The sequence below is a fragment of the Stigmatopora nigra genome, chromosome 12 (genome assembly GCF_051989575.1).
Source record: "Stigmatopora nigra isolate UIUO_SnigA chromosome 12, RoL_Snig_1.1, whole genome shotgun sequence".
NCBI lineage: Eukaryota > Metazoa > Chordata > Actinopteri > Syngnathiformes > Syngnathidae > Stigmatopora > Stigmatopora nigra.
The window spans coordinates 2,556,629-2,574,833 of NC_135519.1; the positions used below are offsets into that span (position 1 = coordinate 2,556,629).

The window sequence follows — 18,205 nt, forward strand, 5'->3', positions numbered from 1 at the left end:
GCCTCACCGAGCCTCGGCTTATCAACAGACGTCCCAAAACGGCAGAGTCAAGCTAGGTTGTAGGCAAGGTATTGAAATAGCTTTTAACTGTTTGATACAAGGGTGAAAATAGTGCTCTTTTAAATCACTCACTGCAGTTAATGGTGATTGGGCTCCAATCCAAGCAGCGTAGTTCAATGGAAATATTCATTTTCCATACCGTTTATCCTGTGATCTAACCCTCGATCTCAAAATTTTGGGGCCAATGGGGTATCCACCCGTCCACTAGGCCTATACAAATGTAAATAAATGAATAATAATTTTAAGAAACTCATGAATAAAATTTGAATAAATTACAATGAAATCTATCTTTAAATGTGGGAATAAAGATAATTATTTATTCAGATATATACATAGTTCAATAAATCTTTAAATTTAATACAAACAAGTGTTTTATTTAATTTTGGCACTCCTGGGCATCCATACTAGCGGGATTTAACTGTACACCAAGTATAAATCCCATTGCCCCTGTGTGAGTTGGATGGTGTTGTTTTGAGGGTGTGGGGGAGATTACTGCACTGTTTTGCATCAGTTGCCTTCTGCTGGGTGGCCCCTGCTTGACAAAAACAGGGGAAGAAGAGAGGAAAAGCATTTAAGGCTGCACATTGAGAAGGAGAGTAGGGCTCTTAATGCCTTCAAAGCACAGAAGAGGAGAGATCTGCCATTCAGCAACTCACTCCACTGTTGATGTTTTCTGGTCCGCAACAAGCGCAAATGACGTCATGGCACTACCTCCCCTTCCGACATTTTTTGCGTGTGTGCTTTTAGAAAGCCGTGTGGCTGTGTATGTTATATTACAGGCCTGGGGTGGGGGTGAAAGCCTTGATATTAAGGAGGAAGATGAGGATGAGGAGGCCAAGATGACGGAGCTATTCATTGGCTGATAAGAGCTGATGGAGGGGTTAATAAGCTACACCGTCGGGTCATCGCCGCCTTTTTTGACGCGGGAGTGAAGCAGAAGAGAGGACTGCCATGTGTGTGTGTGTGTGTGTGTGTGTGTGTGTGTGTGTGTGTGTGTGTGTGTGTATGCCTCTCAAGTGCCCAAGCTTTTGAAAGAGTCTAAGTGTCCCTCCAAGTTGTCTTCCCACCCCTTTCTTTCACTCGGGGGCCATTTACACGGAGACGCTGCGACAGCAATCCGCAACGATTGCATCGCCGATTGGTCTCGCATTGGGACGGCGAATCCGAGAGCAAATGCGCAAGCTTTGGATTGCATGGTTCAAAGTGGAATTATTTGATCTATAATCCTTATAAAGCGTGATTTATGGGTGTGTGAGTGTGTGTATGTTAAGATTCTCTCGCTATGTTTGTCCAAACTGTGCAACATAGAACGTTGAATTTTTTTCTGGTGGTCATAAACGGCTGTTGGATCCTAATAGACGATTGGATTTCTTCTCCTTCTTTAAGTGTGTGAACTAAATCTTTTTTTTGTTAAACAACCATTAAAAAAAAAAAAAAAAAAGTTAATAGTGCAACAATTGTCTTTTGATTCTAACAAGCAGGTGGGACCGGCACAGCCCCCTTGCTTGTATCATTCAAAGAGAAAGTCTGGCGTGCTCTCACACTGCGATCACCTCACCACAATGCCCATGACATTTTGGGCGTGATCTTGAACTACTGGCAAGTTCCTCATTTTGTGGATTTTGCAACGTTTGGTCGCGTTGCTGGTGGCAGACTGGCCAACATTGCTAATTACCTTAACAATTAAACCCAACTCTCTAAAACTGAATCGTATGTAATACAGTTGCTAATTATTTAAGTAACATTTAACATAATATCAAATGTCATGCATAGTTTTAATAATGTAATAGTGTGAAAAGTTGTGAAAAGTGTGAAATAGGTGTTCTAGCTATTTATGGAAGTTCATATTCTCTATTTACAACAAAAAATTAGTTTTGAAAACCAAAAATTCATATCATTGGAATTGTTGACTCTAGAAACATAATTTCCACTAGTGGGACTTTGTGCTTGACAAGAAAAAAATATGTAAAAACAGAACTTCAGCATTTGTCACTTAGCTGCTAGATGATGATGCTGATCATTTAAGAAAAGTTGTTCTGTGGGTTTGTGCCTTGCGAAGGTATTCGGCCCCCTTGAACTGTTTAACCTTTTACCACATTTCAGGCATCAAACATAAAAATATAAAACTAAAACTTTTTGTCAAGAATCAACAAGTGTGACAATCATGAAGTCAAACAAAATTTATTGTCTATTTTAATCTTTTTTAACAAATACAAAACTAAAAAGTGCGGCGTGTAATATTCACACATGCGCAATACTTTGTAGCACCGCCTATTGCTGTAATTACAGCTGCAAGTCGCTTGACGTATGTCTCTATCAGTTTTGCACATGAGGAGACTGAAATTCTTGTCCATTTTTCTGTGCAAAGCAGCTCAAGCTCAGTGAGGTTGGATTGGAGAGCGCTTGTGAACAGCTGTCCTCAGCCCTGCTCACAGCTTCTCAATTGGATTCAGGTCTGGACTTTGAGTCGGCCATTCTAACCCCTGGACATGTTTATTTGTGAACCATTCCATTGTAGATTTGGCTTTATGTTTTGGATCACTGTCCTGTTGGAAGACAAGTCCCCCCGTGAGTCTCAGGTCTTTTGTACACTCCAAAAGGTTTTCTTCCAGAATGATCCTGTATTTAGCTCAGTTCTCATTCCCATCAATGTTAACCATCTTCCTTGTTCCTGCTGAAGAAAAGTAGGCCCAGAACATGAGGCTGCCACCATCATGTTTGACAACAGGGATGGTGTGTTCAGGGTGTCAGGCTGTGTTGCTTTTAACACCAAACATTTTGCATTGTGGTCAAAAAGTTCAATTTTAGTTTCATCTGACGAGAGAAGAGTCTCGTGTGTTTCCCAGGTGGCATGTGGAAAATTTTAAACAAGATTTTTTATGGCTATCTTTTAGAAATGGCTTTCTTCTTGCCACTCTTGCATAGAGGCCCAATTTGTGCAGTGTACTCTCCCACCTCAGGTGTAGATCTTTGCAGTTCATCCAGAGTGATCATGGGCCTCTTGGGTGCATCTCTGATCCGTCTTCGCCTTATTTAATGTGAAAGTTTAGAGTGGGGTCTTGATGGATTTTCAGTGGTCTGGTACTCCTTCCATTTTAACAGGATTGCTTGCAGCGTGCTCCTTGAGATGTTTAAAGCTTGGGAAATATTTTTGTATCCAAATCTGACTTTAAACCTCTCTACAACAGTATTTCTGACCCGCCTGGTGTGTTCCTCGGTCTTCATGAGGCTTTCTGCACTTTAAATAGAAACCTGAGACTATCACATTGCAGGTGCATTTATACAGATACATGATTACACATAGGTCGATTCTATTTGTCATCATCAGCCAACGTTGGATCATTCAGATATCCTCACTGAACTATTGGATCGAGTTTGCTGCACTGAAAGTAAACTGGCCGAATAATATTAGAGGCCCCAATTTTCAGTTTTTCATTTGTTAAAAAAAAGGTTTCAAAAATCCAATTAATGTCGTTCCACTTCACGATTGTGTCCCACTTGTAGGTTTCTTGACTAAAAGTTTTAATCTTTATGTTTGAACCCTGAAATGTGGCAAAAGTTTGAAAAGTTCAAGGGGGCCGAATACTTTCGCAAGGCACTGTACTAATTGACACACTGTCCATTTGTATTGAGCATGAATGAATCAGGTTTCATTGTCATTGACACTGATCGGCGTCCATTCCACTGGGAGGGGCCAAAACACCAATCTTTTAATGGTCTGGGCTTTTATAGATAGACCTGTGGGGGTCTGCTTCATCCGTCTCAGTTGGATGGTCTCTCTGGCGAGCATTCCCGCTGTTGTTCTGCGTTTGTTTGTTGAATCTCTCTCTCGGTGTCATTGAATCCAAATAGAAAGCATCCACACAAGGGCCCTGTGAGCCATTGAATGGGGTGCACGGGGGGCACGGCTACCCTAGCACGGGGATTCTTGGCTTGCTTCGTACCTGCTCTTGTCCAAGAGCTAATAGCCAATAGTATGAACCACTCACCTTGCTAATAAAAGACAGCCCCCCACCATGTGTAGCGCCAGATCACGGCGTTATCAGGATGTGATGCCTTTTGTGTGGAGATTATGAACAGGGATAGCCTCTTCTCGCTTCTCTTTGCGCTCACACGCCGAGCCACGGGCGGCGTCCTGTGGGGGGCTACCCGCCGAGTTGAGGCGGCCGTTAACGAGGCCTTTGTTCCGGGGGCTTGTGCACCAACTGGCCCGCTAATAAAATATCTTTTAGATGGGGGCGGGGAGAGGCAGGTGAGCGAGGCCTGCCTTTCCGCGATATTAATTACCTGAAGTGCGCCCGGGCTCTTCATCCGCCTAATGTGCGGGATAATGGCGCCTGTGACAATAATAATGAGACAGGTAATTGAAGGGAGAAAAACAGCCCTGAGGGGAATGGAAGCAATTTTGTAAATCGGCTCGTTTAGGATGCATGCTGATGAACAAGCATCAGGGAAATGGTCAGTGACCAATCATTTCCCAGTTTCGTTGAATTTGAAGACTAAAATGGGTCAATCAAAGGATACTTGGATGGTTTGTGTGCCTTTTTGGCCTTCCTTGCAGGAGAAGCGTTTTTCCCTTTTTTGTTGACACACATGGCTTGTTTTTCATATTTATTTTTCTGAAATTAGAAGGAAACAAATAAATGCAGAGGACACAGGTTTCGAATGCTTTTATTATTTCTCATTTTAAGCAATTTCTGAAAGACGTTTTTTCCCAAAATGGCCAACTTCCCTTTGAACTTCAGGCATGGATCCTTGAATCCCATCTCTTATTACTATTATTATCCATAAAAACTAACCGACTCGGACGATATCCTCCTAACCGAGGGCACTTGTTATTGTCACTTTATCCACTCGACACAGACAATCAGATGTTGGCTTGGTGTATCGCTCATATCTTGTAAGTGTGTGATCATATCTGTGCGCGCTTGTGGCCGCCATGTTAGCAGAGCGATAACTGCGACAATCAGACGTCCATTTTGTTGATCAAACATGGTGCCCAACTTAGCTTTGAGCTAAGAATTGGCTGACAATGTAAACCAGGTGCCGAGAGCAAAAATTGCCGACAATTCAGCGTATGGAAATGATTGCACATTTGTGATTACGACCTAAAACTAAATATCTTTTTTATTTCTTGTTCGAAAGTGAAACTATTGCAGTAATATGAACCATCGAAAAATATCAAGATATTTCGACATTAGAAGTAATTTGTCCGCCAAACACATCTTAAACTTTTGGTAAGAATATTGTAATTTCTGTCTTTAAAAAGCATCAGGTTCTCATCAAGATATATTTTTTTCAGATTGAATAATTTGATATTTTGCATTCACAAAGACAGTCATATTAACTTCCTTATGATATTGACCCTATAATGTGCTTTTGATTCATACAGTATCTCAGAAATACAACATGGGTTGATTTTTCTTAAGATTTTCCCTACAAAGTCTCACATTTGTACTCCCTATTAAAACCATGAATATGGAGGTGATATTTGTGAATCAGAGTTTGACTTAAATGTGAGAAATTTTAAAATTAGACAATTTTAAAACTGCGACTTATACACACGACCGGCTTATATGCGAGTAAATACGATAACTAATTGCATGACATACATGGCGATGGGTGTCCAATTCATTTAAACCGGGAAGATTAGCTTTGAATGCTCATGTTACAATACAAATTGTTAACCTTTATTGTTATTTTTGCATTACAGATTAATACAATATTTTATTGGTCATGTTTATTTGTTTACAAAGAGTTAATATAAGGTCTGACACCCTTTGATTGTCATTGCATTCTGTCCCACCTCTTCCTTCCCTCGCCTCCTCCCTCTGAAATAAAAAAGCTTCTGCTTGGCAGGCGTTGAGTATGTGGGATATTTCTAATCCCCTACGGCGTTCGTCTTGCAGGCCGCCACAATGTCACAGGAGCTTAATATTTGCTGTGATTATTTGCTTGTTTTATTGGACTGGCAGGCGGCACGCTGACCCGCCTTCATCCTGCCGCTGGCGTCTGTTTGAAAGTTGACTACTGTAATCCAGAACACCACTAAATCCCGACTTTAATATCCCGCTGCCCATAATAGAATGACATCACACTGGAGCCAATATACACACACAGACGCCTTTTGTGAGCCATGAATAAAATGCAGCTTTTTTATTTGGGACAAAGTGGGGTAAATATTGGTCTCACTTATTTTTTATTTGCTGGAAATCAGCCTTATTCAAATCACTTGAGTGACGGGTGCACAACACGTAGCTCGTGTTCCATATATGCACACTCGGAACCTTTAAAGTGGTCCACTGTCTGAATTTTTTTTCCTCTTAACCCATCAGTGCTCACCACAACAAAACAGTTGATCTGCATGATAGATTTCAGTACCAATCTGAAATAAAACGAGGAAGTGGTATTTAAATGACTGTAAACACGAAGCTCAAAATATATAACCAGAGGGGCTCTTTGAGAGAGCCTTCGTCCGTATGTTTGTACCGTATTTTCACGACTATAAGGCACACCGCATTATAAGGTGCGCCCTCAATGAGTGACATTTTTTCCATGTATAAGGCGCACTGTATTATTAGGTGCACTGTCTATTTTGGAGAAAATTTAAGACTTTTAAGTGTGCCTTATAGTCGTGAAAATACGGTAATTGCTATTGACTTCCAGGTATGCAGCACTCACTACACAGTCACCTCTAGAGCCAGCCATTGTTGATTTTTTGGATTTTTTTGTAAAAAATCCTGCAGTGGGGGAGGAGCTATATGATGGAAGATTTTGTAAACTAAGATGGCATCTGCATATTTACAGTATTGTTTCAGTTCAGGCATTTGTCCGACAGTGGTGGTTTTTCCTTTTTGGTTTTCTGTTTTTTTCCACATATAAGGCGCACTGGATTATAAGGCGCACTGTCTATTTTGGAGAAAATTTAAGACTTTTAAGTGCGCCTTATAGTCGTGAAAATACGGTATATGTATATATAATGTATATCTTGTGGTTGCAACAAAAACTTAACTATAATTACTAATATAGAAGTATAGATATGGCCTTAAAATATAATTTTGAACAATTCTGGATAGCTGTGATTATAATTTAATTATTTGTATTTTTTTTTTTATAATATGTGAACCTTTTGGCAGCTTTTGATGGCGATTTATATCCAATCCATTTTAATCGAGGGGTGGCGACAGTGATCATTTGTCATCAATGACAATGAAATATAAACATCAATGGTGGTCAATGAGTCAGTTGTGGAGCTAATCATTATGAAACATGCTTTTTTTTTAATCAAGACAAAAATCTGAACAAAAATGGAACATCCTTTTTTTTAATGTAACTTTGTATATGTGTGTGTGTGCACAGGCAACAACAAGGAGGAGGAGGAGGCCATGATGCAGGAGTGGTTCATGCTGGTCAACAAGAAGAACGCCCTCATCAGACGACAGAACCAACTCTCTCTACTGTACGTTCACGCCGTGTACTTACTCTCTGATTGATTGACATCAAATCAATAGAAATGTGCACATTATATATATACGCCTATTGCTCCTCTGTGAGTATACCATCAAGGGATGTGTGTGTGTGTGTGTGTGTGTGTGCGCATGCTCAGCTCGTCCACACACACATAACACATAGGCAAGGATCTGGAAGCGTGCGGGCGGCGAGATTGAAGTATTCCTAATCACATTATATCACGAGCAAAGAGTGTGTGGATGTGTGTGTGTGTGTGTGTGTGTGTGCGGAGTGTGGGGGGGTCCTTTAAAGTGGCCAATTGACAGAAGGGCTTATTATACGGCCTTTGTGGTCCCTCTTTGTGCGGGAAAGACAAGCGTCAAGGACAAATTCTATTAGGGCTCATTTTTTAATATGGCTGAAAGAGGAAAGAATTGAATTTGTGCCACGCGCACACACACACCTGCCGTGATGTCATTTCACACACACACACACACACACAGAATGGTGGTGGAAGCGATGTGTGTGCGGCACTAGATTAAAATTGTGAGAAGGTTCCCGGCGAGTGTGCCGATCGATGTTTGTTTATGTGGGCGTCCTGCAGTAATGATTTAGTCATTAACATATTGATGAACTTTGCTCCTCCCTCCCGCCCGTAGGGAGAAAGAGCACGACCTGGAGAGACGCTTCGAACTCCTCAACAGAGAGCTTCGCGCCATGTTGGCCATTGAAGGTAACACACACACCATTGAGAGTTGGGTCAGGTTGATGCCTTTGGGTTACGTAAAAATCTCAAGGCACACTACTAGCTGAAAATCTTCCCATTTAAAACTCTGTCACCAATATTTACAGTATAAAGTAGTTCTCAGGTGCATTTTATCAACAGGAATTAAGAAAACACAAAAAAGTACACTCATTTTTGGACCCCAAACAACTTCTGGTTCACCTGATTTCAAAATAAGTAATGTACTGATTTTTCTCTCAGAATTTCGCCCAAAATGACTTCAATGTTTTGAAATTGGGCAAATAGCAGTTTTGAGGTCGTGCAGACTTTTTGTCACCAAAGGTTGATGCCTGTAAAACAAAAAAAAACTTTGGGTTTATGTTACATTAAAAGAAGCAAGAAAACGACTGGAATCATGTAATATTATGATTGGAATCTTATAATATTACAATATGAATTTGTTGTTCATCATAATGTCATTTTTATGGCCCATTGATTGGGAAATAACTAGGCGAAGTATGTGTCCGAAAAGTTCCACGATTGACCACATTCTGCATTTTTCTGAATTCAGATAAAGAAAAAAAAAGAGCATCAATTTTAATTTTCTTAATAAATCCTTGTTTAATAGGTATTTATCTGCTTTTGTTTAGAGGCAATTTTTCGCTTTTGACTTTCAAATTTTAAATTGGCAGTAATATATAAGCATCAGATTCAATCAAGGCAGTTTCCGTTGATCTGATTTCATTACCTGCAACAACAACAAAAAAGTCCAATTTCTTGCTACTTCCGGTTTATGGTTTGAAATGGAAGATTTCTCGAATAAATGGTGTTCAAATTACTGAGGAGGCGCCATCGATGTTGTCTATCTTTGATGCTAACTCCTTCACTGTCATCCTCTCACATCAAATGAATTAGATGCCGATCGCTCACACTGGCAGCCAACGACTTAGTTAATTGTGTGATGAGGATTAAGATGCAGTGGCCGGCTGATACTTGATCAATGCTATCGGTCAGGCCCAACTAGCCGATGCCGGAATGCAGAGCCGCGACACAATTTTTATTACCTGAAGCGCGTTAAACATCCCACCTCTGCTGCTATTGTGTCGCATCAAAGTTGGCGAAGGGGGTCAGGGGAAAGTTTAATCCCTTTCGACGGCGTCCTCTTTGGCAAAATGAACCTTCGGCCAATCAATGCTAATTGATTTTGCGATTCGACATTGAGCAGCCCCAAATAAGACCATCACTCCCCTCCGCAGCTCTCTGTGCGACCATTGTCATTTTGCTGATAAGCTACCTGCTCCATCATAAATCAATTGTAATTAGCAAGAGAGCAGGAGGGGGAGGGGTCATGAGGGGCAAGACATGTGTAGTCGAGCAAGGAGTGAGAGAGCATGCCGACTTCTGTTTTAGCTTTTGCTCTAACGTGTGTGACTATGTTTTGGGATTGAGAGATTGTCCTTATTTAGTATTGAGTATTTGCATACACAACTCAAATACAGTCGTACCTTGAGATACGGGCTTAATGTGTTCCGGGACTGAGCTGGTATGTCGATTTACTCGCATCTCAAATCAACGTTTCCCATTGAAATGAACTAAATACAAATTAATTTGTTCCCAACTTCTGAAAAAATACCTGAAAAAAAACTGGATATTACAATGGAAAAACATATTTTTTGAGCATTTGTCGTTAATGACACTGAAACATACTCGTCAATGGTGGTCAATGAAGTTGAAAAAAAGTTTTGATCTTACGTTACACTAAATTTAAACCTTGTGCAATCAATAACCAAGGCAAAGAGGATCATATGTTCCACCGCGGCTTTTGGGCCAACTCAGTCACGAGTACACTACCCATGTTTTAATGTATTTCTTTCATTCATGCTTTCCATTATTTCGTGCTTAATATCGATTGTCATCATACGCCTTTTCTTCCCACTACCCTTCATTGCACCGCCTTGCTTTGGACCATTTGTGCTTCCTTAATTCTGCACTGACTATTGCCAAAATACATGGGAAAAAATGCACCGCTCCGCCCAGTGCTCATAGAGATCTTTGAATGAGGGAGATGCGGTGAGAAAGTGCGCTGAAATCATAAGCAGCTTCTCATGGCTGTGTCAAATGGCTGTATCTCAAAATTTCTTGGGTTGGATCGATCTCTGTAGTGGTCCTAAAATTTTCTCCTATCGACGATCACAATTTAATAATTCTCACTGACTGCAGAAATTCATTCAAAAAGGCCCCCCTGATTTTGTTATTTTAAGAGCTGGTAGACAAGACACGTTCCCACGAAGTTTGATCAATTAAAAGTCTCAAAGTGGATGACCACGGCCATAAAAAAAATCCCCAACAATAATCACAATTGAATAATCGTCCAACCCATGTTCTAACTCTGTAGAAGTTCATTCAAAATGTCCCCAACACCCCTAATTTTATCATTTAAAGAACTAGCAAACAAGACAGGTTGCCACGAAGTTGGATCAATTAAAAGTCTCAGAGAGAATCCCCAAAGTGGCCATAAAATAATCACAATAGAATAATCGCCCAACCCATGTTCTGACTCTGTAGAAGTTCCTTTAAAATGGCCCCTCTCATTTTCTTATTTTAACAACTGGTAAACAAAACACATTCCCACAAAATTTGATCAATTTAAAGCCTCAGTGAGGATCCTCAAAGTGGCTATAAAATGTTTGCCCATCAATAATCACAATTGAAAAATGGCCCCCCTAATTTTCTCATTTCAAGAACTAGCAAACAAGACACATTCCCACCACATTTGATCAATTAATTGCCTCAAAATGGCTCACCGTATCATTCTAATATCCCCATCAACAATCACAATTGAATAATCGCCCTAACCGAGTTCTAACGGACTCTGCAAAAGTTCATTCCAAATAGCACCCGTTCACTAGAGCCAAATACAGTCACTGGCTTTTTAATGGGGCGTTCATTTGCGGCAACACATTGGGTGGCGCCATCTCGCAATTCTGATAGATCGGGCGTCCATCACCGTCAATGACCACAAAACAATATCATTCAGCGCTCCTAGATAGACAGTGAGTGGCTGTTGAAACAGAGCGTGTGTTGGTGCGATGCCAGGTGCGGAAATGCCATCTGTATGCCACGGTCTCATCTCACCTCGGCAAAATTGATCCACGATGGCCTCTTTATCTGCTTACACATTCACACCTGTGAACGTGCGTGCGTGTTTTACACCCTCTCAGCGTCTAAAAGGGATTTATGCATAGTCGGGTCCCAGAGTTTTTCCTGTTACGCTTTGATATGATAAGATTTTTTTTATATGTTTAAAATCAATATGTAATCCTATGCAGGAGCTTATCCTGGCATACACACAGTTTGTAAATCTATTTGGGTTTTGTAAGGCGGTAGGGCGGCGCCTCGGCCTCCATTGATTAGTCTCAATATGGAAAGCAATCGGATCGGCGACTATTCAAGATGTGTTTAGCGTGGCAACAAATGTTCATCGGACAACAGTTCCCTTTTTTTGCAACATAGCCGCGATTATTTTTTGTGTTAATTCGTGTTGCTCCTTTTTACTTCGTACCTGTATGTATTATAGCAGTGTTTCCCAACCACTGTGCCGTAAGCAATGGTCAGGCGCGCCTTGGGAAATTGCAAGAAGTCATACAATGTAATATTGGATTGGATTGGATAACTTTATTCATCCCGTATTCGGGAAATTTCTTTATCGTAGTAGCAAGAGGGTGAAGATGCAGAAATAGGAAACACATTTTACACATAAATAGATAGTTAATAGTAAGTTAATAAATAAATACATGGATAAATATATAAATTAATAACCGTGTTGCTGAAATATATACAGGGTGTATCAAAAAAAATGTACTCACTTTTAGAATAAAATGTACTCACTTTAGAATGACCAGAAAACCTTTAGTGAGTACATTTTATTCTAAAAGTGAGTAAATTTTTTGAGCCATCCTGTATACACCTACATATATAGAAGCACATATAGAGAGAAAAATGTATATGAATATAATGAGATTAGAATTTAATTATTGCAAAGTTGAGATCAAAACATGATGAACATTAAATTATAGATGATACTATTACAACATTCAAATTATGAAACAGTCATTTTGTTGCTTATTTTTCTCCAACATGAGCCAGAAGTTGTTTGGTTTCCAGGGCCTCAACTTTTGGTGATGTAAAGTCTGTGTGAGGATAACATTTTTTTCTCATAATTTAAATCCTATTTGGAGATAAATCATCTAATTGTGGGTTTTAAAAACATGACATGATTTATTTCTGCATCACTCAAAACAGAAGTTGTTCAGGGTTTGCAGATATCAACTTTCGGGGACATTAAGTCAGTGTGAAAAATTTGATTTTGGAATAATTTTGGAGGTTTTTATGATTACTGCTGTTAAAACTTATAACTATTGTTAATATAGGCGACAAAGTTTTCAATGAAAAGATTTTCAGGTGGTGCTGTCCCTTTAATTTTTTCAATGCAATTGTGCCACAGCTCAAAAAAGGTTGAGAAACACTTATAGTACAAGATGAAGTGTTGTTCAGAGATGTTTTTATTTCCATCTTTTTATGCCAAAAGAACATTTGGTTTTCAGGTGATGTATTTTGGGAGAGAGCGGTCTGTTATTTAATTTCAGTGCAATTTGATACAGAAGTAAATGAGGGAGCTGCAATTTTACTGTGTTGCAACACCCGACTCCCCGTTTGGGCCTTACCAAAAAATCCTAAAAACTGAGGAGACAAAAGTTTGCTTGCTATATATCAGATATTCAGCACTCCATTGTTCTCACCCAAAGTCCATTTTAGTGCATATCTTGAAACCTATTTCATGTATTTTGCAACAAATCAACAAAATGACCTTTGTTTGTCTTTACCTCGCAAACAACAGTTTATAAATGGCTCTCATGTGGATTACATCAAATGTATAAATATACCCACATGCTTTGAAATCAAAAACCAATCTTTTTTTCCAAATTTGAATTAGAAAAAGAAATAATAATGAGAAGAATTTCAACTTTCAGATGATTTTCTTGAAACAAAGTCCAAAGTACTGTATTTTTCTAACTATAAATCACACCTGAGTATAAGTCACACCAGTCAAACTGCACGTTGAAGAAGAAAAATATATTTAAAAAATTACACTGGAGTATAAGTCGCATTTTTCGGAGGGCAATGTTTAAATTTATCGGAAACCAAGAACACACTTCTACCGAAGTAACAATAGTAAATGGGAAAACAACAGGCTAATTGGGCATCTGTTAAAATAATTTAACATTTTTTTAGATAACTTTAGCCTAAGAAAAAAATAACATGTTGTCCAGTGGCCAAAGACAAAAAATACATAATTCAAAAGCCAAACTATGAAGCAAAAGTTAAAATGAAAGTCCAAAAAATATGGTGCATCAGCACAGTGCCGACGTGATGCTCCGATTGGTGCGTTCGGGATGCAGTACTTTCACCAGGGGTTTCCATTTTTCACCTTGGACAGCTATACACAACTATCAAAAGAGCCGCATATGGCTCCCGAGCCATAGGTTCCCTACCCGGCTTTAGGCAACAGTTGTACCTTCTTGCGTCTCTCGTCTACTTTTCTCGTCAGCCAGCTATAAACACAAAACTGAGTTATATTGCTTCTTACGAAGCGAAAATCAACAACTCCTCACTTGTATGAAGCGCTCCTCTTTCTTTTGAATGCATTAAATGTTGGGGTGTTTGTGGGGGGTTGGATATCCAGGCCTGGCTAGAGGGGGGGGGGGGGGGGGGATTGTAGCAGCACATTCTTGTGTGCCTTGTGCCGACTCACTTGGTTACCATGCACGGCCAGACTTTATCTAAATGCGTGCCAGCGGCGGGCCAGGTTTTCCCCTACGTGGAACCTCATGCCGGAGGAGGGGTGGGTGTGTGTGTGTGGGGGGGGGGGGGTTGTGTTTGTTGGCGGGTGTCTGCTTACCCAGCCTGCCTCGCTCCGCTCTCGTCTCTCATCTCCTCTCTTTATTGTTTACCTTCCTAATGAGAGGGGCGGGACCTGGAGACGTGTGATTGACAACTCTGTACCCCCCCAACCCGTACTCAGTACACACACACAAAGGGTAGCATTACACACGTTTTTTTTTTATTGGCTTCCATTGACGGTGACAGACGTCGTTGGCAGCTTCTCGCGTCCAAATGGACGTCTATTGGCGTCAATGCCTTGTAATGATGTGACATCTAATATTTGAGATTAGAATAGCTAACTTTATTCATCTTGTATTTGGGAAATTTCACTGTCACAGTAGCAAGAGGGTGAAATTACAGACCCAGGAAAAGACATTTTAGACGTAAATAAATAGGTAATAAATATGTTAATAAATAAATAAATAAGCATGTTGTGTGTGTGTGTTTGTATGTATGTATATATATATATATATATATATATATATATATATATATATATATATATATATATATATATATATATATATATATATATATATATATATATATATATATATATATATATATATATATATATATATATATATATATATATATATATATATATATATATATATATATATATATATATATATATATATATATATATATATATATATATATATATATATATATATATATATATATATATATATATATATATATATATATATATATATATATATATATATATACATACATAGATACATAGATACATGCCCATATTTGTATTATTAGTTTTATATTATATATAATATATATATTATATAATTTTATCTGAATTGAGCAAAAGGGTGATTGCTTAAGGACAAATATTGTAGGTGTGTTGACTTGGCTAAGTGCTTGACTTCAAAGACAAGAGGGGAGCCAATCCAGAGAGAGCTCAGGCATGCGCACAATATTGGCATGGAAACAAGAACCACAAGTACAACCAGTTTATAATCAATTTCCATTCATGTTATTGCAAATGGGAATTTTTTTGAGAGTTTCAAATGATGGAATTAGTGCTTCTAATGTGTCAAAGTGTGTAGGGTGTCTATTCTGTAGGATCCCCTGTGGATGCCCCCCCTCATCTACCTACCTCCTCCTGTGGTAGGCGGATGGGGATTTGGGTGGGGGTCCTACCTGAACCCCCGTGGGAACTCATGGGGGCCCCTTCCTGTTCAGCCTCTGGAGGCAGGAGGGACAGGATGGGGGGTAACGCGCCATCACTAATATTTTTTTGATTTGTTTAATCAAACTTGATCAACATTTTCTTCATGTTGATACAGAAATGAAATGAACATATTTTGGGACAGCAAATGAAAACAAAATCAGTTGGTGCTTTAATATAACTTTACGTGAAATGTGTTCAACAAACAAACAAGACTAAACCATAAAATGAAAAATAAATAAATGTACAAATAATCTTGAACACATAAGTGGTAGAAAAAAGCAGTTTTTTTTATTTCAAAACTATATTGTATTAGATTTACAACAAGAAACACATTTTTAAAACTTAAAAGAAAATTAACAACAAATATTAGACAAGTGTATTTAATGGGTAATACAATCCTCTTTATTCTGTGCACCATAAAAAAATATTTGCACAAATAAATGTCCCTAAATTAATAGCAACTTAATTTTTGAGAGGGAAAAAAATCACTTATAATATTAGAAATGAATCTTATTTCAATTTGAATCTGAACATAACAAAGATGCTGAAAAAAATAGAAAAATACTAAATATAAATTGCAATGAATACTTAAATCCAGTCGATTTCCAATTGGCTATTGGTCAAATTATACTGCAACTGAGCACAATATCTGCCAAATTAACAACAATCAACCTCTGCGTAAAATCAATATCCCACTTTGCAACTTTTAGTTGTAAAAAAAAAAAACTATTTTGTCAAATGCAACTTCAGCAAATTTGACTTCATCTGCTGGAATGTAATAGCCCTCCTTTCCTGCCAGAAATTGAAAATCCACTTTTAATGATGTCATCATCAGACAGTGGTGACCTTTTGAATGATTCTTGTTGTTGTTGTTCCGGTGAATCAGATTGGCAGAAGACGGAAGCGCAGAAGCGTCGAGAGCAGCTGCTGCTAGACGAACTGGTCCTGCTCGTCAACAAGCGTGACGCGCTGGTACGAGACCTGGATGCACAAGAGAAAGAGTGAGTTCATTTGGTGACATGCACTGCTGCCATTGACGGCTATAGTCGTCCAATCCATTTAGAACTGGGAGTTTGACATGGATCCCATTTACAACAGATTGGGCATCTATTGCTGTCAATGGTACTGAAGGATGAACTGTTTCTGTTCTATGGTGCTGTGGTCTGGCTAAGCAAAACAGCAAATGTTGTAATTCAACAAGCCTTCTAAAAGCAATGACATTAAATGTGGACTTTTGTCCACAGGTAATGAAATTGTGCCTGTAAATGATCTTAAAGGAACTTAAATAGATTTGTTGAAAAACTAAACCCAATTTAAGCATAAAGTGGCAGGGAATGTTTTTTTCATCAGTTGAAGGGAGACGTTCATTTTTTTTTTCCACTTGACCCTCATTTCTATGCAGCACAATGAACAGACAGTTTTTTGTGAAAATTTTTCGTCTTTTTAAAATGAGTTTATTAGGTTATTTTTAATGTTTTTTTAAGCATCTTGTTTTTGTTTTGATTTTTTAAGCAATTTTATGATCTTTGAATTTTAATTTTTCTCCCTTTTTTGACGTCAATTTTCTTGTGTTTTCCATTTTTTCTGATGTTTTTGAATGTTTCATTTTTATTTTTTGGGAGTTTTTTTTTTCAGGTTGCTTTAGTAATGGTTCTAGTCTTTGAAGTTGTACCCACGTTGATGTTGTGATGCTGTTCTGGGTGCAGCTCCTTTTTTTGGTACTGCTTTTGTTGTTGATGTTTGCTTGTTTTTTGCGCGTGTGTTTGTGTGTGTGTGCGTTGGACGCAGGGCTGAGGAGGAGGACGAGCACTTGGAGCGAACGCTGGAGCAGAACAAAGGCAAGATGGCCAAGAAAGAGGAGAAGTGTGTCCTTCAGTGACAACGTAAACAACACGTAGTAGCTTCGTCTGATGCTTTTCAAATTTCATGCTTTAAAAGCCGTGCGGTACTTTAGTGAGGATTTTGGGGGGTGTCGCAAGTCAAACGTGGGAACTCTCCAGGTACAAAACGTCTCTGATGTTTTCTCCCACATCTGATTTTTCAACGACGACCAGGTGAACTTTTTTTAAAAGGAAATGTTCCCCCCCCCCCCCCCCCCCAAAAAATGTTCTTTGTATTTTTTATTTCCTTCACATTACAACTTTTTACTGTAGTATATCTTAAATTGCTCAGAACTGCTATTGTTTTATGGATGTTTTTGCTTGAAAGCAGTTTACCAAAAAGTCTTTTTTTTCCCCAAAACCCCCAAAAAACTGGTATTTTTTTTCCCATCAGTTTTTGTTTTTTTGTTTTACGTGAGTCCAGGTGCAGTCAAAGTGTAAAATGTATTATTATTTATTGTCCTATATAAGCTGCTTTTATGTCAAACTGTCATCCCTTTATTTCCAACCCCTGTTTGAATTGGTATTTATTGACATTTGCTTCCACATTTCCAATCAGCTTTCACTACTTCTCTTTTATTTATACCACAGGCTTCAAATCCAACCTTCAATAAAGACCTTGTGCATTTCGTACTCCACTACATGCCTTGCGACTATTTTGTTTCAAGTGACTGAAAATATCTGAAGCGCAAATATGACATTTTTCCAATTGTTCAAATTTGAGTTTTGAAAGATGCCATTGTTTTTTTTTAACCACAATTTCCCCCCCAGGCCCCTTACTTGAATTCCCCAGTGGATTGAACATGTGTAGTTCTTTTCCATTTATGGAGGGGTAAAAAGTCGAAGCATGAATGTTAAGCGTTTCCTATTTTATATTGTAAAAGCGGAATTTTGAGACTTCCATTAGACCCCGGCACGCCGAGGCCAGCTCTGCCGGGGAGGAGACGCTGCGTG

The 18,205-nt window shown here is 38.8% G+C and overlaps 1 protein-coding gene across 1 annotated transcript in view; it reads left to right on the plus strand.

The window, feature by feature from the left end:
* The window catches only part of ehbp1 (EH domain binding protein 1), a 137,140-nt gene extending 119,251 nt beyond the window's left edge, over positions 1 to 17,889 (plus strand). Inside the window, exons 22-25 of the mRNA XM_077730432.1 lie at positions 7,420 to 7,519; positions 8,169 to 8,242; positions 16,258 to 16,372; positions 17,160 to 17,889. Coding sequence (XP_077586558.1) covers positions 7,420 to 7,519; positions 8,169 to 8,242; positions 16,258 to 16,372; positions 17,160 to 17,250 — 380 coding nt within the window. The 3' untranslated portion in view covers positions 17,251 to 17,889. The remainder of the gene's footprint in view (positions 1 to 7,419; positions 7,520 to 8,168; positions 8,243 to 16,257; positions 16,373 to 17,159) is intronic.
* Positions 17,890 to 18,205: the final 316 nt, after the last annotated feature.